Source organism: Misgurnus anguillicaudatus, chromosome 19, assembly GCF_027580225.2.
Source record: "Misgurnus anguillicaudatus chromosome 19, ASM2758022v2, whole genome shotgun sequence".
Taxonomy (NCBI): domain Eukaryota; kingdom Metazoa; phylum Chordata; class Actinopteri; order Cypriniformes; family Cobitidae; genus Misgurnus; species Misgurnus anguillicaudatus.
Window position 1 is genome coordinate 37,149,977 of NC_073355.2, and position 24,305 is coordinate 37,174,281.

At 38.4% G+C, this 24,305-nt stretch overlaps 2 protein-coding genes and 1 long non-coding RNA gene across 4 annotated transcripts in view; all 3 read left to right on the forward strand.

Moving 5' to 3' along the window:
* LOC129425493 (Fc receptor-like protein 5) overlaps window positions 1–24,305 on the forward strand; it is a 99,402-nt gene that overhangs the window by 17,545 nt on the left and 57,552 nt on the right. The window lies entirely within an intron of this gene.
* On the forward strand, window positions 477–22,873 carry LOC129436558 (low affinity immunoglobulin gamma Fc region receptor III-like). Of its 2 annotated transcripts, none has more exons than XM_055194768.2 (6): window positions 477–512; window positions 7,171–7,206; window positions 17,390–17,647; window positions 18,150–18,440; window positions 21,194–21,307; window positions 21,413–22,873. In XM_055194768.2, exons 1-6 carry the CDS (start codon window positions 482–484, stop codon window positions 21,442–21,444), a joined length of 762 nt encoding a protein of 253 aa, XP_055050743.2. In that variant the 5' UTR covers window positions 477–481; the 3' UTR covers window positions 21,445–22,873. The 2 variants fall into 2 exon arrangements, with proteins under 2 accessions (XP_055050743.2, XP_073713696.1); XM_073857595.1 differs by lacking the exon at window positions 477–512 and adding an exon at window positions 5,219–5,327.
* On the forward strand, window positions 11,957–13,690 carry LOC129439344 (uncharacterized). The gene is made up of 3 exons (XR_012358991.1): window positions 11,957–12,323; window positions 12,846–12,970; window positions 13,353–13,690. It is a non-coding gene; the product is annotated as an uncharacterized lncRNA (long non-coding RNA).

Here is a 24,305-nt window from a genome sequence, read left to right on the forward strand (position 1 = left end):
CAATACGACCCAAATGTGTTTAGATTGGTAAAACGTATTTGTTTTTCTTATGGAAGTCAGTAGGTACCAGCTATGTGCTTACACCATTTATCAAAATATCTTTCTTTTGCGTTCATCAGATTCAGAATAAAGAAACTCATACAGGCTTAGAACAACAAGAGGGTGGTGATTACAAGATTTTCATTTTTGGGTAAACTATCTCTTTATTGACAGCTATAGTCTTTATAGAGTTTCTGTTTATAATCATCATCAAAAGGTAATAAAGTGTCAGTAGGGGGGTTTCACAGTGTTGCTTTGGATGAGATGTTTTTGGATCTAGTTTTCATTATAGGGTTAATAAAACACATTGTTTTACTTTCCTTGTAGTCTAACCGCATTCTCTGTCACTGTTTCTCAAAGTTAATTATGGTGTTAAAGAGGAAGTGTTGAAGGTTTAAACAGAAAGTGTTTAATGTTTAGTGTCAGTCATCAGTAGATCAGTATGGAGTTGATTTCTCTTCCTCTAGTTCTCTGTGAGTATTATCTTCTCTCTATGGATTTAACTACACATCAATTACTGTCACATTGTCTACATGATCAAGTCATTAAAGCAACACTATGTAGTTTTTTACCTTTAACCCTCTGGGGTCTAAGGGGTTTTTAGGGCCCTGGGGAAGTTTTGACATGCACTGACATTTGTGCTTTTTTCAGTTGCTTAAAAACATATTAATGGCAAAAGTCTCATAACACTGTGTTCATCACAAACTGGGCTACAATATCATATAATCAACATGTATGTACATGTTTGTATTTTTGAGAGAAAAATGTTTATGCGTGGTTTTTGAAAAAGCTAAATTTTTAAGTCACTGATATAACTCCACAAAACTCATTCTAAACATGTTTTCCCAAGACTTTTCAAAACAGGATCTAGTAGTCTAGAGTTTTTTCTTCAAAATGATGTGAAAATCATATGGCCTACTCATTCACATAAAGCAAGATTTTTATTTACAATTTCTAAGACACTTTTGCTTGGGAAAGGCTGTATTCGTGGAGGCGGGAAAGCTCCTGAATAATCAGTGATTGACAGCTGAGAGACAAAAGAGTTGAATAATGAGCCACATGAGCCTTGTGGGGATGTTCAACAGGAATGTAACTTTCTGTAGTAATGATATGGTTTACTTTTCAATATAATGTAAATACACACACACACATTATATATATATATATATATATATATATATATATATATATATTTCTATTGAAATATTTTCTATTAATTTCACAAGTATAAGTAACCTTTTAAAAACCATAGTAGCCTAATCATGGTAAAGGTACTGTTTGGCCATCGTAAAGTGAACACACTTCAACACAGGGTTAGTGTTTGGTTGGCCAGCAAAAGGGGTTTACTTTTGTGCAGTAAAAAGCTCAAAAGAACAACTGCCTATCGGTGTCTGGACTCTTATTTGTGTTTTTGTAATCATTAGAAACACAACAAGGGACACGCGTGATAAACCTATCAATGTTTGTTTACAGTCGCCGCCATTACCTCACGTGTTGATCATGAATGCAGTGAATGTGTGCACACGCGAGTGATCCTGTGTTTAATAAACATGCTGTGCGGAGATATGTGCTTAGACGCAACTAAATAAGGATTGTACTGTTTGTAATCGCGTATTTTATAAGAATACCAAAAAGCGCGTCGAGTTTCCTTACTCGCGTGTTTGTGTATGTGCGTTCCCGTCGCGTCAACTGTTTGACGGAAGACAAAGAAAACACTCGCGTCTGGAGATACTGACACACATACGCAAGTAAATAAGGATTTAGATGTCATGTTTGGTGCAATAGTATGGAACAACAAGGAATGGAGAGAATGGATTGTGGATTGCGTATCCATTGACTGCAGAAGGCACGAGTCATGCATATGGATGTTTCTGCTCGTTCACTTCAATGGCGCAGGGGTGTGGCGATCTCTTCTCATTACAGATAATGAGGTAACTGGAGAAATACGGTCCTTCTCCACCTTCTCATACAGTTTACACCGAATGACAATATCTGTTTTCAATCTCACTTACATCATTTAAAAGGAGACATTCCAAGCATTATGTAGACATTTATCTTTTGTCTCTACGACAAGTATTTGTTAAGTTACAGTTTATTTTTCTGACGCGTTTCTGAAAGGACTTCACTGAGGGAGGGAGAACAAAACGCGCATCATGTTTATTTTTGTAATTTTGCAAAAAGCACAACATTCTGTTTTTATTGGGAGTGGACAGAAAAAACTAGACACTGTAACGTTTTAAATGATGTATAAATCATATCTGTATGTCAAAAATCAGCAGAGTAATTTAAGTCTCTTTGTGGAGTGATTGAAAAATAAAGAGTTTGCGGCGCCCGCGCCGCCGTCGACCCCAGAGTGTTAAATAATGTCTCTAAAATAATTTCAGTGATAGAACAACTTGTAACTGGACAAATTGTACTGTTGCTGCAACCTGAGCAGCCTCCTAGCTGCTACAAGCACACTCTGAAAGTGGAGGGTAGAGCACACAGCCCCACCCCTCCCCCTGCCTGCATAAGAATGTCTAATACCAGGCACTGTTGCGCTTTTCAACCACATGGGGGAGCTGTAAGTCATTTTTACATGGAAAGTACATAGTGTTGCTTTAACTGCTCTTGTATTATTCTTTCAGAGTTTAAATCTTCATCTCATGATGTTTGTATGAGGCAGTTAGTGTGCAGATAGTGTTGTGGGTTTGTGACACAGAAATGTTTTGTTGTACTGCATACACACTCTGTATGTCACACTTTCTCTTCCTCTCCCCAACATCACCATTTCTGTGCTTTTTAGTGAAAATGGAGAAACTGGGTCTCATGTGTGTTCCTTGTACTTTCAAAATATGTGTTTGTTGCATCATGTAAACCATGTGCATCACGTGTTTTGTCAAAATAAGTGTCTGCTGCACACGCATCAAAACCATTTATGATAAAAAGACGCTCACGTTCACAAAATACACACGTCTCTTTTATCATAAACTCTTTAGAAGCGTCTGCAGCAGGCACTTATTTTGACAAGATGTGACCAGTCACGGAAAGTAGGGACACAAGTCGGATCTGGGCCATTTTGAGTTATTCACAGATTCTGAAAGTGCAGTTTCTAAGCTTTCCAACGATGTGTAACACATGGAAATCTGATAACATATGGAGAAGTTGTGGCCATTTGAATATAGGAACTCAGAAATACTCAAACCAAGAAAATCGAGATGAAAGGGACTCTTTTTTCCAACTGGGGGAGACAATAGGGCTCATTTACATCTCATTAAGCTAAGCCATACCCCCTGTTAAGCCGTTTTGAGATACTGATGTTCTAGCATCATGTAGTATTTTATGACAGAAGTCCAAATGACAACATTCAAAAATAAGCAAGACTTTTTACCTTTGTGTTGATCACAACTCGAATCCAGTCTGTTTCAGATTATCCAATGACCATTTTGTCCACAAATGCGTATAATCCGTGAAATAAAGATGTATAGTATTGTTTACATCAGATTTCGCATGAATGTCTAGTAATACAACATAATATACAATCTGAGGACTATTTACATCGTAACATGTAAGGGTATATGATTACACTCCGTTAAACACATGAACCCGCCTTTAAAGTTAAGTTTTTATTTAAAATAGGTAGTATAACAGATCATCCAAACAGCGCCGTCGAAAACATGACGTCCTTTAGAGATGTTACCAATCGCTCGCTCGTTCCTCCATCAGCCAATGACTTCATGGAAAATATTGATAGACAAAACATGTAGCCAATTATATAACGAATTCAACAATCTCTGTGTAACATCCGTGTGTTTGGACTCATGCTGCGCTGCAGGAAGTGACAAAGAGATGACGACAAAGTACCGCGAGAGCGACTTGAAATTAAACTACTCCGAAAGATTTCTTGAGGAGCTCTCGCGTTACTTTGACGTCATCCGACTGCGGCGCCGCATAAAGTCAGTGACGCAGCTGACGTACGATGCGGCTGACTGTTATTTGTTCCGCCCCTGCTTCTTTTATTTTTATTTTGTTTTGTGCGCCCGAGCTTTACAGTCTGGAGAGATGCACGCTATAAGTTTGAAAAAAAAATGTCTGAGGAACAGGGCAGCCGCGTCACTACAGTCACGTGACTTCACGCTCGAGCCGGAAGAGAAGACAATGCTGAATAAAGTCGTAATTCTGCTATTTTTGGACGAAACTGTGATTTCGATGGTTCAACACAATCTTACTGACCCACTGAAGTCACATGGACTACTTTGATGATGTTTTAATTACTTTTGTGGACATGGAAACCATACATAGATTTTCAATGAAGGGGACAGAAAGCTCCTCGGACTAAATCTAACATTAAGGGGCGGTTTCCTGGACAGGGATTAGCTTAATCCAGGACTAGGCCCAAGTTTAATTAGGAAAAATAACTAGTTTTAACAAACATGTCTTACTAAAAACATTACCTGTGTGTGTTTTGAGTAAAAAACAAAGGGCACTGATGTATTTGAAGATATATAAGTGCAAGTTTTTTTTCAGTTTGGAGAGCTCTTAAAAATGTTTTAGTCTAGGACTAGTCTAATCCCTGTCCGGGAAACCGCCCCTTAAACATCTTAAACTGTGTTCCGAAGATGAACGGAGGTCTTCCGAGTTTAGAACGACATAAGGGTAAGTCATTAATTACATTATTTTCATTTTTGGGCGAACTACCCTTATTTAGTAGTCACGCTGTTCCCTTTGGGGGCGGAGGCGAAAACACAAGCTTATACAGTATGTAAATATACACAGACAATGACGCCCCCCGCTGCACGCTAGAATCTCTGGAAAAACAAGCCGATTTTAACCGCAAAATGTACGCTTTTAAATATACAAAAACTGCTATCTCAAACATGGAGAGGCTTCTTCGTGATCTCAACAGATTCTGCAATAAAACGAAAATCACAAATTTTGAAAAAAAACCTTTGTTTCTCATTTTCTCGGAACTTGTGCTGCCGACTTGTGTCCATACTTTCCGTGACGGGTCACTGCACCATCAATGTTAACTGTCTGTTGAAAGAGACGTGTGGATGTGATCAGATTATAGTCTTAACTCCTTGTGAAGTATTACTTATGTGAAATGGGGAATTGATACTCCAGGATGTGTAGAAATTCTTAGTCATCATATATAAATAGAATTAACTTCATCTGCTGAATAATGTCACGTCTTTAGAAGCCATAATACAACATCAAACTTCCGAATTTTCATGTTCATGTATCATAAACACGTCAGTTTAAGTGTCAGTAGATCAGTATGGAGTTGATTTCTCTTTATCTAGTTCTCTGTGAGTATTATCTTCTCTCTATGGATTTGACTACACATCAATTACTGTCACAGAGTTGAAATATTTATCTTATGATATATGAGTGAATGATGTTTGTAAAGATTCTGTAGATGAGGTGAGGCTCATTTTACTGTATTAAAAGTTACTTTTTAACATATTTTGTAAAACTTGATTGAAAGTTAAATTTGATTAAATAAAACAATTACAAAAATAAAATAGTGCAGAAAATCTTACAAACTGTTTTTTGTAAGCACTAATCATGCACTGAAAGGGAACATTATTGGCTGAAACCAAGCCAAAAAACTGGAACACATCAGGCTGAATACCAAAACATATTATATCAGCTTTTCTTCCATTTTAAATTAAGTTAATGTTAAAGTAACTAAAACTAAACTCCATTTTTGAAGTATTGTTTAATAATACAATGATTAAATAGTAGCTGTACGTATGTTCATGTTAATGCAACAAACTTTGTTTATTATAGTAAAAGTGTAGTTATAATGTTTTTTTCCACATTTTTGTAAAAGCATAATTTATTACTAAAATGTATTTTTGGCGTATCCTGCACATCATTTGTCGCATAACATTTAGATTCTGATGTTTGTCTTAACAATTTGCAGTGGTCATGAATTACTCTGAATATTTCTTTAAAAAATATTGAATTGTATTTTAAAGTTCAAAGGTGCAGTGTGTAAATTTTAGCGGCATCTAGTGGTGAGGTTGCGAATTGCAACCAACAGCTCAGTCCACTGCTCACCCCTCCTTTTGAAACACATAGAGAAGCTATGGTAGCCGGCACCGGACAAACATATCATCGTTGGAGACAAAGTTGTCCATTAAGGGCTTCTGTAGAAAAAGGCAGCACAAAATGGTGACTTCCATGTAAGGGGACCCTTGGTATATGCATAGATATGTATAAAGGCTAGATGGCTCAAGGCGGAGTCCCTAACGGCATCACCTGGCGGCCACCCTAGGACAGGGCGCTCGCTCACTCGTACCATTGAGTTTAATGGTGCAGGTACTTTTAAATGACCATAACTTGCTCAATTTTCTACCGATTTTCAAACGGTTTGGGTTTTTACAAACGTTATTAACGTGGATATAATTCTGGATGCTTTAACATGTTTCATGAATTTATTTTTTATTTTTAGTATAGGTATGCAGTGTCATAGGTACATCTTTGACGTTTATAACAAACCAAACCGTTTGAAAATCGGTAAAAAATTAAGCAAGCCACGGTCATCCAAAAGCACCTGCACCATCAAAACTCAATGCCACGAGTGAGCGAGCGCCCTGTCCTAAGATGGCCGCCAAAATGCGGACGTTGCACTCAATTGGCCAGCAGCGCGGACGAGCCATCTAGCCTTTATATCTATGGGTATATGTACATAAAAATGTCTCATTCTGAGGTAATAAACACATAACGGTTCATTATGAAAGGTCTTTATACACCCCTGATAATATAGTTTTGTATTTTTTTGCATTTCTGTCAAGAGATCCTTCTAAAAATTACACACTGCACCTTTTGTTGGCTTGTATTATGAAAGTCTTTGGCTTTATACTGACATCTGTCTGTGTGGATGAAGCATCACACGACAACAGAAGTTGTTGATTATTTACAATACAGTGATAAATAAACATGAGTACAGGATTCAGTTTATTATTCAGGATTATGTTAACTTTTTTAATTAGCCATAAATAACTGAGTGCATCTTTTACATAGAGGTGTGATGTTTGTTTAGTCTGTTGCCCAACATTGATTATGTATACAATCGATGTAGTTTGCATACAGATGGTTTATCAGTTTCATGTCTAAAAATCCTTTTTTCTTTGTTCTTTACAGTGTTGATATCAAACATCCACTCTGGACAAACTGCAGGTGATACAAGATGGTTCATTTATTGCATCACATATTCAGCTCAGACAAAGTAAAAATGCATGCACAAATTAATGTATAAGTTAATATAGATGTCTAGACAGGTTTACAATTTACAAGAGCTGTCCGTTTTCACAGTAGCTTTAAATAACTCTTGTTATCCATATCTCTTCCAGACAGAGCCAATCATTATCACTTAAACCAAAAAATATTCAGTAAAAAAGTTTATTAGTCAGTAACTGAAATGCCTTATTTTCACAAATGTCACTTCATGTCATTGGTATTTAACAAATTAGAATTTCTTTTGCTGCAAAACACACATTAGGGGGTGCTGTGATGCATGTCACTGCTAAAATCAAGTATTCCAGAGACCTGTGTAATATAAATAGAAAATTTAAGCAACTTCATACAGTAGGCCTACACCAGAGGTGGGTAGTAACGAATTACATTTACTTCGTTACATTTACTTGAGTAAATTTTTTGGGTAACTAGTACTTTTAGAGTAAATTTAAGGATGGGTACTTTTTACTCTTACTCAAGTACATTTCTAATGAAAAAACTGTACTTTTACTTCGCTACATTCGGTGGCGTTACTACGCAACTTTCAAATGGTAATAATTAATAAATATATTTTATTTTTTAAGTTTATATGGCTTGTTCGAAAGTCTCGCGAGACGTTAAAGAGTCTGCATGCGTTGCGAGGCAGCGAGGGGGTTGCGGGAGGAGTTACCAAGCAACGCGTGGGGTTACGGACGGGCGCGCTGCTTCAAAACAAACCGTGGATATATGGTAAAATCTTTATCGGGATGTCAATTCAGTCAACGTGAATGGTCAAATGATCCAGAGAGTAAGAAACGATTGGATGTGGACAATCGATTAAGAGGATTAACTAATATGGAAAAGAAGAAAGAAAGGAAGAAAATTGTGGCGGGTCGGCTCAGCTATGCTGTGAATGAACATGAGTGGGGTGAGTCTGAATCGGGAGATAGTGAGGAAAGTATGGATATAAATATAGGAAGTGTGAGTATGAAGGAAAAAAGAGGAGATGACTTAGCAGGAGGCAGGTTGAAGAAAATAAGAGGTAATGGAGGTGTTGGAGAGGGAAGCAGGGAAAGAGAGAATGTAGATGGTGAATTTAAAATTATATTGAGATTTGCTGAGGAGAGGGGAATTTTGTCTATGAGCCCGGTAAAGTTAACGACAGTACTTAAAAATCAGGTTGGTGATATTAAAATGGCAAAGGTATTGAGAGATGGTAATTTGCTTATTGTTTGTAGAAATGAAGAGCAGAGGCAGCGGGCTGGAAGGTTGAAAGAAATGGGGAAAAATAAAGTCACGAGTGTAAATTTGTTTGGATGGGGAATCAAGTCGTGTAAAGGTCTGATTTGGGGAGTGCCAGTTAGTACTTCTATGGATGAAGTCAAGGCGAGTTTAAAGGTAGGAAATGTAAAGAGTGTCCGGAGGCTGCAGGTTTTTCGAGAGGGAGCTAGACTAGATAGCGAGTCTATCATGATAGATTTTGAGGATGAGGTGATTCCCAAGAATGTAACCCTAGGGTTTATGAGCTATAAGGTAAGAGAATATGTACCAAAGCCAATGAGATGTTACAATTGTCAAAGGTTTGGTCATACAGCTAAATCATGTAAAGGCAGAAGAAGATGTGCTAGATGTGGGGAAGATCATGAGTATGATAAGTGTGATCATAAGGAGCAACCGAGATGTTGTAATTGTGGTGGAAATCATAGTGTGGCTTATGGTGGTTGTGAAGTTCTGAAGAGGGAAAAAGAAATTCAGCAGGTGAGAACTCAGGGAAAAGTGACGTATGCTGAAGCTGTAAAGATAGTAAGGCAGGGAGGAGGAGATGGAGTAAGAAACAAATCAAGTAAGATGATTGATAAGGATTCAGTTCAGGGAGTGGAAGAAAAGTTGGTGGTGGATATTAAGAAACTAGTCACATTTATAGCAGGGGTTATTAATGCTACTATGGAAATTAAATCTAAAACAGAGAGAATACAGGTCATTGTAAAAGCAGCGGTACAACATCTAGATATTAGAGGATTGACATGGGAGGAAGTTAGGAATGAGCTCAGTGTCCATAATAGTCAAGAGCAGTTGGGAGCTGGTTCGTGTGGTTAATGGTTCTCTGTCTGCAATGGAATGCTAGGAGTTTGGTGGCTAATGGACAGGAATTTAAAAAGTTTATAGATGAGTTGCCTATTAAACCGGATGTGATTTGTGTTCAGGAAACATGGTTGAAGTCAAATTGGGATTTTAGAATAGTCGGTTATTCATCTGTTAGAAATGATAGGGAGGAGGGAAGTGGTGGGGGTTGTGCTACATTTATTCAGGAAGAAATTGCATTTAGAAATGTGAGTATAGAAAGTGAACAGGAGTGTGTTGTAGTGGAGTTATGGACAAGCGGGGGGAAGGTTACTATTATTAATTTTTACAATCCATGTAAAAGGCTAGATTTAGATAAGTTAATTCAAATGGATGGGATGGGTAGTGATAGAGTAGTATTGTGTGGGGATTTTAATGCACATAGCACTTTATGGGGAGGAGGTAGAACAGATACAAATGGAGAGATTATAGAAGAATTATTAGAGGAAAGGCAGATGATTTGTTTAAATGATGGGAGAGGAACAAGAATAGATGTGCGCACGGGGAACACGTCGGTATTGGATTTAACGTTAGTGTCTAGGAATTTAAGTGGAAGGTGTGAGTGGGATGTGTTAGAAGAATCAACGTTGGGTAGTGATCATTTTCCAGTTTTTTGGCAATTATCAATGGTAAGCAATAAGAGATTGGGGGTAATGACAGGGAGATGGATTTTTAGTAATGCAAAGTGGGAATTATTTTCATATATTTGTGAGCATGAGATGAATGAAATAAATTTAGATGAAGATGTTGATAAAATTGAGGAAAATATTAGAACAAAATTAATAGAGGCGGCAAATCAGTCCATTTCTAAAAGTAAAGGGAAAATGGAGAGGAAGGCAGTCCCTTGGTGGACAAGTGAGTGTACTAGTGCAATTAAAGAGAGAAATAAAGCTTTTAAAGTATTAAGAAGATCTCTTAGTTTTCAGAACTTGATTGTATATAAGAAAGCCCAAGCTAAAGTCAGGAAAACAATACGGTGTGCAAAGAGGGATAGCTGGCGAAACTTTTGTAATAAAATAGGTAGAGAAACACCAGTTGGGGATGTGTGGGGAATGATCAAGAGTATGAGAGGAATTAGAAAGGAATTTCAGTACCCAGTATTAAAGAAGGATGAGGAGATAGCCATTTCTGATGAGGAAAAAGCAGAAATGATTGCAAAAGAGCTGGTTAATATACATAGTTCTGATAATTTATCTGAGGAAGCTAAAAGAGGTATAATGAGAACTAGAGAGGCTCATCCCGGAATTTTGGAGAGGAGACAGGAGTATAATAATATTTTAGATGCTCCATTTACTATGGTGGAATTGAGGAGAGTAATAGAAAGATCTGGGTTAACCTCTCCAGGGGAAGACGGAATCTGCTATATAATGTTAAAACATCTAGGAACCTTAGCAGCTTTTAAACTCTTAGGGCTATATAACAAAGTGTGGGATATGGGGAAACTGCCTAGTGTGTGGAAAGAAGCAGTGATTATTCCCATTAGGAAGCCAGGGAAAGATCCTTCAAAGCCAGCAAACTATAGACCAATAGCCCTAACTTCGCACTTGGTTAAAGTAATGGAAAGGATGGTCACTGAAAGGTTGACGTTTTATTTGGAATCAAAGGAAATTATTTCACCGTATCAAAGTGGATTTAGGAGAGGGAGAGGAACAATGGACCCAATTGTCTGCCTGGAAACAGAAATAAAAAAAGCGATGGCTAATAAAGAATCTGTTATGGCAGTCTTCTTCGATGTTGAGAAAGCATACGATATGGTGTGGAAGGAGGGAGTAATGATTAAGTTAGACAAAATGGGAATTTCTGGTAGAGTTTTTAATTGGATTAAAGATTTTCTATTTGGCAGATCTATTAGAGTGAGAATTGGTGCAGCACTTTCAAGGAAGTGCATGGTTGAAAACGGTACCCCTCAGGGTAGTGTCATTAGTCCACTGCTTTTTTCCATCATGATTGATGATGTTTTTTCGCAAGTTCCACCTGATATCAGTCGTTCATTATTTGCAGATGACGGAGCTTTATGGAAAAGTGGAAGGAATGCTGTACATATTAAAATAAAGATACAAGAAGCAATTAATGTGGTTGAAGAATGGTCTTATGCATGGGGTTTTAAGTTTTCAGTAGAAAAAACTAAATCTTTAATTTTTACAAAGAGAACAAAGGAAATCAATGGAATGGAGGTAAGATTATATGGGCAATTAATTGAACGAGTTAAAGTATTTAAGTTTTTGGGAGTGTGGTTTGATTCCAAAATGACTTGGAATGAGCATATTGTTAATATTGTAAACAAATGCAAAAAAGTGTTAAATGTTATGAGGTGTTTAACCGGATCAGCATGGGGAGCAAGCAGAGGTGCATTGAAAGGCATATATATAGCATTGATTAGATCAGTGTTAGATTATGGGAGTTTTGTATATGGATCAGCATCTAAAACATCTCTACAAAAGTTAGAGGTTATACAAGCTCAAGCGCTGAGAATGTGTTGTGGTCAGGGGCGGACTGGCCAACGGGAGTTCCGGGAGCAATCCCGAACGGCCGGTCCATTTCAGGCCGAACCGGCCGGAGGTCAAAATTTTTTTTTTTTTAATGCCTGACCAGGCGCTCAGCTGCAGCGGAATGCTGTGTCTGTTTCAGACTGGGCCAAACCAATTCTTCAAATCTTGAGGGGAGATAAGAGCGGCCCCTCCCAACTTGGACTGATCCTCGGTTTTCCTCACATCCGATTGGCTCAAAGGCGCCGATCAAAAGAGTTTACTTTTGGTCAGGTTTGGATTCGTGTGAATGCAACATAGACAAGACGGTAAAAATTGCGAAAAGAAGAGAAAGAAATGGGTGGGGCCTAAAACATAAAAATGTTGGCACAAGAGGCAGCTAAATGCGCCAAATTAACAGACCTTTTTCGCAGTCAAAAGGACGCTGTGGCAGGAGGTGCAGATGAGGAAGGACCAGCAGCATGGACAGGACAGGTGCACAATTAGTGATGCATCTATTATACACTGAAATCATTTATATTTGCATTTAAATAGGCATATATAAGGGATAATGTAGAGCGAGGCGGTTGTTATAGCGAATACAACCCCGACAAGCTTATCAGGACCCCACGCAAAGCGGAGCTTGGTTGTATTCGCTATAAGAACCGCCTCGCTCTACATTATCCCGCTTATGAAATTGATGAAATAGCCTGCGTGCGTATTTTGGCAACAGAAGTGGTGTTGTTCCCCAGTGGTTTTAACGTGTTAGCAACTCAGTAAGTTTATCAAAACAGTTTCCCAGCATCAAAATGTCTGGTAATTGCGTTTGGTTGCACTAATAATATACTAATACGTATATATGGTCACTTTATATTTGGCCATCTGCTAACGTCTTCTATTCACTCCACTATAGTACACGGATCTGGTAGCTGTGTTGAAAAACTTGATAAAGTCAACTTTTAAATATATATTTCTCTGTCTGTGTTGCTTCACTACTGATTCTTGTCTGTATATTAGCTGTTAAGGTCACTGATGGAGAGAGACAGGTTGATGATGACTCTTGCAGTCATATTGATGAGGAGGAGGGAGGAAAGCAGAACAAGAGGAGGAGGAGAATGGAACCAGTACAAAAACAGTGATGGGTCAGTGTGCCGGGCTGGGTAGTCAATCATATTACCCTTCTGGAAACAAACAGCATACCAGCAAGACCAGCATATGTTGTTTTTTGGTGCTGGTATGCTGGTCACCACCACCTAAACCAGCATCAAACCAGCATAGACCAGCATAATTCCCATGCTGGTTTGATGCTGTTTTTTTTCAGCAGGGTAGGCATATCAATCAATCAAGGCTTTATTAAGGACACACAAATAGAAAAATACAGCACAATATTACATATTTACATATAGGATAAAATGCAATAGTTCCACTTACTAGATTATAACCTGACTAAAGCACAGATTGAATTAAAAAAAGGAATTATTATTAGTCATATTTATTACTGATGTTCTTCTCATGTATATGTAGCTGTACAATCAGTAAGCAGAGGCAGGGTCCAGCACAGGGGAAGTGGAGCCAGGGAGAGTTGAAAGTGAGTACGTACACACACAATCTCTATTTTATAGGACTGTATTGTAGTTTTTGATTATCTGAGTGGGTATGTGTGAGTAATTGTAACAATTTTATCACTCCAACTGACTGTACACATGACATGCTGGTAGTTAGCAGTATACTGTGACTTATGTGTTCGAGATTAGGTTTTGCTGACCTGGTTGTGTTTAGTGCAGTGGTGACTTGCCTATACAACCTGAGGAGGCAGGTGTTATCCTAAAGTTTCTTTTAGGTCTTCAGCATAATCTGATTCTTTTCAAGTTCATACCATAAAAACACTACTAGAATTAAAATAACTGCAAAAAATCCTGCTCGTGCACTAGGGCACTCGCGTAAAAGGCCTCTCCATCTTAAAGTCCCGGGCTGAATTTCAGTCCCAGTACGTCCCTGGTTGTGGTGCAGTTAAATCGACTCCTGTTGATGCTCTTCATGTGGAAATGGGGGAATTACCACTGTGTTTCCGACGGGAGCAGCTTATGATGAATTATTGGGCAAATTTAAAAGGACATACAGAGGCTAGAAACCCCGCCACCAAGGTTTTTCTCCCATGTTGGGAGAGTGAGAGAGTAAAAAATAAATGTTTTGCTTGGATTGCAGTGGATATAGCAAGGAAAATGGGATTAGATCAGGTAGCATGCATCCCTACGGTCCCATTGACAGTAACTGCTCCATGGTTATTTCCATCTGTTTTTGTTGACTTCTATCTATTAGAAAATAGTCATCTTTTTAAAGATGCAGGAAATTTGCCAAGTATAGTGGAGGAAAGAATCCAGTCAGGATATCAGAGTTATGTACCAATATATACAGATGGATCTAAAGATCCTACAGGAAGAACAGCGTATGCTTTTACAATTCCATCTTTACAAGTATCTATTAATAAAAGAACATCAGATTACCTGGCAGTTTATACAGTTGAATTAATTGCAATTGCATCAGCTCTACAATGGGTAGAACAAGTAAAACTAAATAGAGTAATTCTGTGTTCAGATTCAAGTTCAGTGTTATTATCAATTCAGTCATTTTCATCTCGGAGTAGGCAGGACATAGTCAATGAAATATATGAAATTCTTTTTAGGCTCCAAAGGTTACATATAATAGTTTCAGTTATGTGGGTACCTGCGCACAGGGGAATTAAAGGCAATGAAACTGCAGATACATTAGCAAAGGAAGCAAGCAAGCAGGAAATTATAATGGATATTTTATTTAGTAAAACAGAAATAAAGACAATAATTAAAAGTGAAATGATAAGGAAATGGCAAAACAAATGGAACAAGGGTAGTACGGGTAGACATTTTTATAATATTCAGAAAGATGTGGGAAGAATGAGGATGACAGGGCGAAATGCCTTGGAAGATAGCATAATATCAAGGTTAAGGCTGGGTCATACAAGATTAAATAAGACATTACAACTCATTGGAAAACATCCTACTGGTCTGTGTGAATATTGTCAAGAGGAGGAATCAGTGGAGCATGTGTTATGTCATTGCCCAAAGTATAATACAGACAGAGAAATATTGAGAAGGACACCACAGGACACATTAACTGTTGAGCAAATACTTGGACAATCAGGAGGTTATCATTCTTTAATTATGTTTTTGAAGGAAACTGGCTTAATAAACAGAATTTAAATTATCTCATTAAAGGAAATTAATTATCTGATGTTGTATTAATATTATAATTATTATTGTTAGTCATTTGTATTAAATATATATGTAGTTTTTTATTTTTATTTTTATTTATTATTTTTTTATTATTATTATTATTATTATTATTATTTTTTTATTAGTTTGGGTAGATACTCTAGTTCACACTCCAGCATAGTAGGTGGCGGTATTGCACCTTAACGTTGGATGCCACCCGCCATAAAACATAAGAAGAAGAAGAAGAAGAAGAGGCAGCGAGGGGTGGCTACGTATCACCCTTTAGCGCGCGTAGATGAAAGGAGATGACGGAGGATGACCTATGCAAGCTATCGGAGGCAGATCACGCGTGGCCTCAAGTTTGGTCTATGTTTACACTACAAAAGGTCAAAAAGAATAGTTTCATAATGCGATGTATGCTTTGTGCACCATAACGAACTGACATCTCAGCGTACAGGAATTCAAGCTCCAACCTGAAACAACACGGCGGTAAGTGTCACTTATTTTGTGCAGTGCCTTATTATAATATTATTTCACGCACTGTTTTTGTCATATGCGCTCTTGTGCAAGCAATGAGAATTACTCTAACCTTACAAACAACACACGTTCACATCTGCACATTTCCATATCATTTCCTCATAAAACTAAACAAATTGAACAGCATAATGTTAAAGTCTTGCATTAATAATACGGGAGAACCGGGGCAAAAGTAACGCTGGACGAAAGTAACAAAGCGATTTTCTCAGAGGACTGATAACATTTGCATCCCAAACTATGACAGCATCTTTGCAACCCTTGACAGAGCTGACAAATATCGCGTTATTTACTCACCATTTTCCGGGTGTAGATCCAGAAAGGTGTTTTCAACCATAAGTAAAATCCAAAAGCGGTCATTGTTTTCTTATAACGCGTTGTGTTTCTCGTTTCATCAATCTTCAGGTTATTTAGTGCTCTAACTAACACATCCTGAAGTTTGACTTCTCAAGAGTTTTTCAAAATAAAAGTAAATCGGGTTTAAATGTGAAGAGATCCTGTCGGGACGAAAGCAACACTTACTTTTGTACCATTTATATTATTCTAATTTTATTTAATTTAATGTTCATAGTGTTCAAACTGTTGAATTTAAGTTTGTACTGTTGGTTGCTTTTGAAACATTTGATAAAACTGAAATTTAAAATGAAAATATAATTTCATTATTTTTTACAAAGATAAATTACAAAATATGTTTGCAGTTACATATTAAAGAGGTCATAGTCATGTATAGTTAATAAAAACAAGTGTAACACGAAAATCTACATTGTTTTGTTGTGTTAAAAAAAACAATTCACCACTTATGTTCAAAGTGAAATTATACTAGTCATTTTACATTTGTTCAAAATTCCACCTGGTATTGATAGTTACTGACCACAGCAAAAATATATCTCTGTCTGAAACATTATCTTTAAAAATAAATAAAAAAATCTGAAAAATTGTACTTTTCGCCTATTCTCCCCTACACATAACCGGACACCTTACTTAAATGTAGAAAATACATACGAATAAAAACTGGATTGTATTTTATTTAATTCCTTCCTAAAGAATCTATATACTTATAAAAATAAAAGAATAAAGTATGTTTTTAAAGAAACATGTTTTATATATTATAATAAATGTAGAGTTGATTTGCAAAAACAGATGAGTTCCATTTGAAATTCTAAAATAAGCATTTTATCAAGCTCCTTATGTTCATTAATTGCACATTAATGGCAATGAAAATAACCTATTCATATAAAAACATGATAACAAACAGACACACACATTACTTTTTGCTGACTGTAAGCTTATTTAAAGGCAGATGCAGCCACATTTTGTTGTGAATGTGAAAATAAAGACACAGTTAACTGTCAGAAAACAGTCAGTGTGTGTTTAAGATTTTTTTTAATGACACGTTATGTGATGTTGGAGGACTGAGATAGACTGCGTTACTTTAATCTAGGTTTATTAGTATATAAGCAGAACAATGAGACTTTTAAGGAGAGGTTTGTGAAAGCCCTCCAAGTAGTCTGAAATTCAGGGATTTTACGCTTCTTTTTAATCAGATTGGAAGTAACGAGTAACTAACTACTTGAGTAGTTTTTTCATCTAATACTTTTTTACTCTTACTCAAGTAAATAATTAGATTGTTACTTTTACTTTTACTTGAGTACATTTTTGTATAAGTACTTGTACTTTTACTTGAGTACAGATTTTGGGTACTCTACCCACCTCTGGCCTACACAAATGCAGGACACTATTTAACACTATTTACAGCGTGAGTTGTTTGTCATTGTACAGAAATACTGAAAGCTCTAGTGTCTGTTTGGCCTGCTGATCATATATTGAGAGGAGAAACTGTCAATCTCAGATGTGTCATCAATGGAGGAGGAGCCAGCACCTGGCAGTACAGCTGGTATAAAGATGATTCAGACATCCAGCACTATAAAAAGATTTACACAATCAGATCTTTTACTGAGTCTGATGCAGGTAAATACACCTGTAGAGGAACAGAGATCAGAGGATCGCAAGCAATCAGTGATACAATTACACTGACAGGTCTGTTTACTATTTATATTCACAACATACTGTAACTGTAACTTTTCTAACATGATTCTCCATTATTGTATGCTTCAGGTGCACAGCGAATGCAAACAAGACAGAGAATAACAATAATAGCAACACAAAATTAGGCCTAGATAGAGATACAAAATGATATGCTATATACAGTTACAGTCATGGTGTCACATGTCATCTTGTGTGGACTTCACCTGTCTTCGTTTGTCCTAATGAATCTGCTCCCACCACATGTTTAGCTCCCTCATCATCCTTGGTCGGTTATTGTTAATGTTATGGCTAGTGTATGCAATGTTTGCCATGTTGAATATCAGTACAACTTTTATGTTATTTGTACCTTTGACTCCTTGCCTTCATTACCGTGGCTAGTCGTGACACATGGAAAGTGATATATGTCAAATTATCATAAATATTACTGAACTAGTATTGATTTTCTTTTAATCAGGTTTGTAATAAAATTTACATTATAACCCATTTTCCTCAGCTTTACCCAGAGCTACAGTGAGAGTAACACCAGACAGATTTGTGTTCATTGGAGAGACAGTCACTCTGAAGTGTGAGATAGAAGATCAGTACAGATCATTAAACTGGACATATCTGTGGTATAAACGCGGTACTGAAGTGTTTAACTCTGAGAATTACACTGTGAACAGAGACTCTCTCATTATCAATGGATTTACTGAATCTGATCAGGATCCGTTCTGGTGTAGAGGAGAGAGAGATGGACGACCACAAAGTTCACAATCAATCTCCGCTGTTTATCTTACTGTGAAGGGTGAGTCTAATAGCCTGTCAATGTCTGTAAAATTGAGAAATGTAGACAGAAGCATCTTATGTGTGTGTTAGTGTCACAGGAGTGACGATCTTTTGGGCGGAACCAAAAGTTGGGAAAGTTTGGTTCCGCCCGGATGTTTCCGCCCGGACCGGGAAGATAAAACGCCGGACATCCGGTAGCACCGCGAGGGCTGTAATCAGCCAAACTACGGACAGCTGTGAGTAATTAACAAGAACGCCGGGTGATTGGACGAAGGCAACATCCGGGCGAATACTTAAGAGCAGTTTAAATCACAGTTTGGGTTGTTGTTATGACCAGTGTTGGTGTGTGCTGTAGCGCTGAGTTAAACTCACCGGGTACGCTAGTCGGATTATTGGACTTGCTCTCTCTCTCTTTGTGCATCGTGGGATTTTGGCTGATGCAGATATTGAAGACCTTACGGGTTGGAAAGTAAGCGGAGACTGACCTTGTATAAATGAAGTGAAGGAAGGAGGAACGTGCTATCGTGAGTACCCATCTGTGTAGCTGGAATGATCGTAAGGAGAAGTCAACCTAAGGAAGCGTGAGATAACAGAAGCACCGCAGTTGTGAGTAAACGAACTCATTCATTGAATGTACCTTGCATGTATTTGACCTGGACATCTTTTAAGTGCTTTCCAGCGAGAGTGAGTGGCCCTGCCCCTGAGTCAGCGTGGTGGGTGAGCCACAGGATCTTTGTGTGAGACAACCACAGTGACGGAAAACAACTGCTAGGCCGTGTTACCATCTCCACATTCTTGCCCAGAGCGAGGCGAAGGAAGACGGGCGTCTATTGTGTGCACTGAGCGTGGTGGGTGAGTCTTGGATGTAGAAATTTCACTTTGAAGTGGTGCTGTGTATATTGCAGTGAGATTGCTGTGTCGTGTCAGACGTACCCCGCCTCCAGTCACTCGCTAGGGGCGCTGAAGAGGAAAACGGATTCTAGAATAACCCTGTGTACGATTATGCTGTGAGTGTGTTTCAGCCTTAGAAATTACGGAGTAGTTCCCGAAGTATTGTCGTAGCCAGACGCTAGGCGGACTTGTGTTAGTGGCGGTGAAGATCTGTACGACTGGCGGTGTGAGTATTACCAGTTTCATTGCTACTTTACCTGTGTGCTGTTTATCATCACAGAGTCAGAGGCGAAGGAGATCCGCTGCCCCGAGGTCTCTACACAGGGGCGCCCCGGTCCGGTTGTCGATTGCCAACGGGCGTCGAGGAAAGGGCAGCGCTCGACCCGGGTGTGACGGCGTGACACTTCCGCCCCTCTGTTGAACCAACGAGTCAGCCAAGAGGGTTTGGTCCCCGGCGCTATCTTGGAAACCACTGCCGGTCGATACAGGAAGAAAGCTGTCGCCTGTGGAGGAAGGGAGAGAGAACCAGCGTGAGCTCTAAGGAGACCCGTTGTGAAGGAGAACCATACGGACCAGAAGCTGGACTCAGCGACGATGTGAGAGAACTAACTGAGAACGATTCACTGTGCCTTTGTGTCCCAGCTGTCGTCTGTGGAGGAAGAAAGAGAGAACCAGCGTGAGCTCTAAGGAGACCCGTTGTGAAGGAGAACCATACGTACCAGAAGATGTAATCAGCGACGAGGTGAGAGAACTAACCGAGAACGATTCACTGTGCCTTTGTGTCCCAGCTGTCGTCTGTGGAGGAAGAGAGAGAGAACCAGTGTGAGCTCTAAGGAGACCCGTTGTGAAGGAGAACCATACGTACCAGAAGCTGTAATCAGCGACGAGGTGAGAGAACTAACTGAGAACGATTCACTGTGCCTTTATGTCCCAGCTGTCGTCTGTGGAGGAAAAGAGAGAGAACAAGCGTGAGCTCTAAGGAGACCAGTTGTGAAAGAGAACCATACGTGCCAGGAGTTGTAGTCAGCGACGAGGTGAGAGAACAAATTGGAGTTGATTCACTGTGCTTTTGTGTCCCAGCTGTTGTCTGTGGGAGAAGAGAGAGAACAAGTGTGAGCACTAAAGTAACGAGTCGAGGAGGAAAATTCATACTTACCCAGCAGCTGTAATCGGTGGAGAGGTGAGGAGACTCTCGCGAGAACGATCCACTGTGTCTTCATGCCCCAGCTGTAGCCTGTGGAGAGAAAGGGAAAACAGGAAGGGAGAGTGAGTCGACAACCAAGGAGCTGCGTGGGAAGACGGCGGAGTGCCGCGAACTACGCGCAGGTACACGGACAGGAAAAAGTACATGCCCATATTCATTGTGATTTTATTCTGCCTCCAGGAAGGAAGAGGAGCGCGCCACGGGCAGAGGGAACCAGAGGCGGGAGCCCGTTCCCCGACGTAAAACCTCCCCCCCCCCCCCCGGAGGACAGATCCTGATCTTAGTTTTAATTCCCCTTTCCCCAAGTCCCCATATATTTTAAATATTTAAATAAATAAAGAATAGTTTTTTATACTTACCTGTACTCGTTGTTGTCTGGTCATTGGGTTGGTTTTGGGTACCTCCTCGAGGTGGAAGTTAGAAGGGGCGTGGCTTAACCCTTAGCGGCCAGCCCCTGGCTTGTGACATTAGTACTGTAGTTACCTTATACAGCGGGGAAAATAAGTATTTGACACATCAGCATTTTTATCAGTAAGGGGATTTCTAAGTGGGCTATTGACACAAAATTTCCACCAGTTATAGCCATCAAGCCAAATATTGAATTCATACAAAGAAATCAGAACATTTAAGTATACAAGTTGAGTCATAATAAATAAAGTGAAAGTCATATGTTTCAGTTTCAGGAGCTTTTCAGAAGATTTCTATCCTCAAGATTTTTATTTTTCTGCTGGCAGTTTGTTTATATCTGTTAGTGACAGTCATGCTGGTTTTCAAATGCTACAGATTGAAAGGTGAAACATCTGTCTAATTTATTAGATTGTTATTTGTTATAGCTTAATACAACATCTAATGTTGACTTAATGACAATAATTGTTGTTTTTGTCTGTATTTTACAGTTACTCATGCATCTGTTGAAGATCATTTGTAGTATGCAGTAAGAGAAGATGAAACATCAATCTGATATGAATGTGTTTTGTGATTTCTACACATTCATAAACTGCAGTGAAGCAACTGAAGAACAGTATTTAATAACAATAAATGACAATCATGTATAAGTTCTGGAGTGAATCACCTGGACCGAACCGGTTACGCTTTATTTTGATAGTCCACTTTAGACATTCTACTAACTATAAATAACTTTGCAACTACATGTCAACTAACTTTCATTAATTTGCAAATATACATCAACAAACTGTCATTAGATTATTAGTAGACTGTAAGGGTTAAGGTTGGGAAAGAGGTTTGGGTTAGTGGAATAAGTTGACATGCACCTGAGAAGATACTTATAGTCAGTTGAATGTTTGTTGAGGGATCATCACAATAAAGTGTTAATAGATATGAAGCAGACAGTCTACTAGTAAAGACTGGTAGTTGATAAGTAGTTGCAAAGTTACTTATAGTTAGTAAAATGTCTAAAGTGGACTATCAAAATAAAGTATTACAACTGAACCTTACGTTCAGCAAATGAGTGGCGCCTTGTGTTACCTTCACAAAGGGGTACTAAATCACATTCCCACTCATTTTCCTTCACTTCCCTCTGCTGGTGGAATGATCTTCCTATTGCAATCCGGTCAGACACGTCTCTTGCAACTTTCAAAAAACATCTTTTCCAAAAATAATTAATAAGCAACAAGTGACTATTGGAAACGGGTGTTTCTTATCAGTACAGAAACAGCAATTTCTTTTTATTTGTTTATTTTGCTTTGATTAGAAAAAGCTACAAGTTTTAAAAGCTGTATTGGTTTTTAAGATTTTTTTGTAACAAAGCATATCGAGGCACCATTGAATTCCATGGTAGGAAATTTATGTTTTTTTATAGGTTTTAAAAACCTATCAAAATATTTTTACTTCTAACCCAGCTATTGTTTTTACTCAAACGAAGAAGTAAATATCACTTAATATTTTTAGGTTTAAAATTATTTTAAAAAATATTTTAAAATTGTATGTTTTGCACATAAAAATAGTTTATTTAACTTTTAAGCATATAAAATCCATTCCACCAAAACAATCAAGTGAAATAAACTTAAAATTATCAGTACATGTTGTAAGGAATACCCATAATCCCTTGAATATCTAAGCTTTTTCACAGAATAAGAACTGCTAAGATCTTTAAAGGCAGGGTGCATGATCTCTGAAAGCCAATGTTGACATTTGAAATCACCTAAACAAACACGCCCCTACCCCAATAGAATCTGGACCTACTTTTGATAGACCCACCCCACACATACGCAAACCAAGGCAATGATGTCATTAATTACTAGGGTAATTCAGATCGAATATGTTTTGATAGTACTGCATGTTTAACATGTGAATGGTTTTACTATGTTTCACACGGAAGGCGACGTTAAACGAGTATGAGGTGGACTTTTGCCACGGACAAACGGCTGCAGGAGACATAGATCGCATACACATTCTCCAGACTCAAAGACTTGCATAGCACAAGCATTAAGTGTCCTAGCTTGACTCAATTTTTTCAACAGTATTTGCTTAAACCCCTTAGAGGTTTATTAAAACTAAGCGCTTTATCCTCCGTGTCATTAGTACACATGCCCTTTCTGCTGATTGGCTACAAGTGTGTCTTGGTAGTCAGCCCGACTTTCTTCCAAAGCGTTTTTCAAAAAGCGTGCACCCTGCCTTTAACCAATCAGAATCATGAAGTTTGACATAATGCCATAGTTTTACTTTCTGTCAAGTACAGCAGCTATCATTGCAGCACCCGGGGAGCAATTGGGGATAATGCTTTGCTCAAGGACACCACAGCTGCAAATTTTGCTGCATGTTACAAATTCTCTAACCATTAGGCCATTATTGGCTCTTCTTAGGTAACCTTTGTACTAATTTGTTCAAATCTGTGCCACTCTAAAAAGGGTCTTCATTTTTCAAATATCAAATATTATTTTCACAATTAATTCGTTGGGGTGCTAAAAATCATACATACCCACAGCAGAGACACTCAAAACTGCTGAGGTATGGAAAGAGATGAGGGACTAAATACGACATCTGCAGTACCATTACTAACCACAGGAGGGAAGCATTTGAGCACACATGAAACAACAATGCCTTATTTTATGGAATTCACACATCTTAACTCTTTAAATAAAAGAGCTTATCCATGACGTCACAGATGGACTGTGACCTATGACTTATTTGAAAGGACTGTTAAAATGCATGCACTCACATGAACATTTCCATCATGACGCCGGCGCGTGCACGCACGCACACACACACACACACACACACACACACACACACACACACACACAGTAAGTTGCCTAATCACAGACCAGTACGTTGTAACAAAGTTGACCAAGCCATGGAAAATAGCGGATTATCTGAACATCATGTCCACGCAAAGGCAGCTCTTATAAACAGCAAACAGGGAAATAATAAAAGGAATTCGACATAGCATCCAGCTAACGTTACCCAACTCCGTTTGCCATAAGTCCTGAAAAAGCATGTAAACTCGACCATGATCATTTCCTGCTGCTCAATCTGGTCCAAGCTCCTTAATCCTTTATTTATTCTTCAACTGAACGTCTTGTAAAGGGTGATTTTGTAAGCATAAAATCATATTTCTTTCACCTCAAGATATTTCACTTGCTTTCACTGATTACATCTGCAGCGCGGTTATGAGACTCTGAAAACGATCCAATCACATGAGGTCAGACATAAAAAACTATTCTGATTCACTTACAACATAAGTGGGAGGGTTTGGGGCGCACAGTCCTGCGCCCCAGGGCGGATTCGAAACCAACCAATTAGAGCTCAGCCTCAGGTCACATGTTTTTA

What these genes read in the sequence shown, in the direction of transcription:
- LOC129436558 (XM_055194768.2), top strand. Translation starts at nt 482, where the DNA reads ATGGAGTTGATTTCTCTTCCTCTAGTTCTCT. An exon ending in CCACTCTGGACAAACTGCAG is followed by an intron (nt 7,207 to 17,389) that starts GTGATACAAGAT and finishes GTCATTGTACAG; the next exon opens with AAATACTGAAAGCTCTAGTG. An exon ending in TGTTTATCTTACTGTGAAGG is followed by an intron (nt 18,441 to 21,193) that starts GTGAGTCTAATA and finishes CATATGTTTCAG; the next exon opens with TTTCAGGAGCTTTTCAGAAG.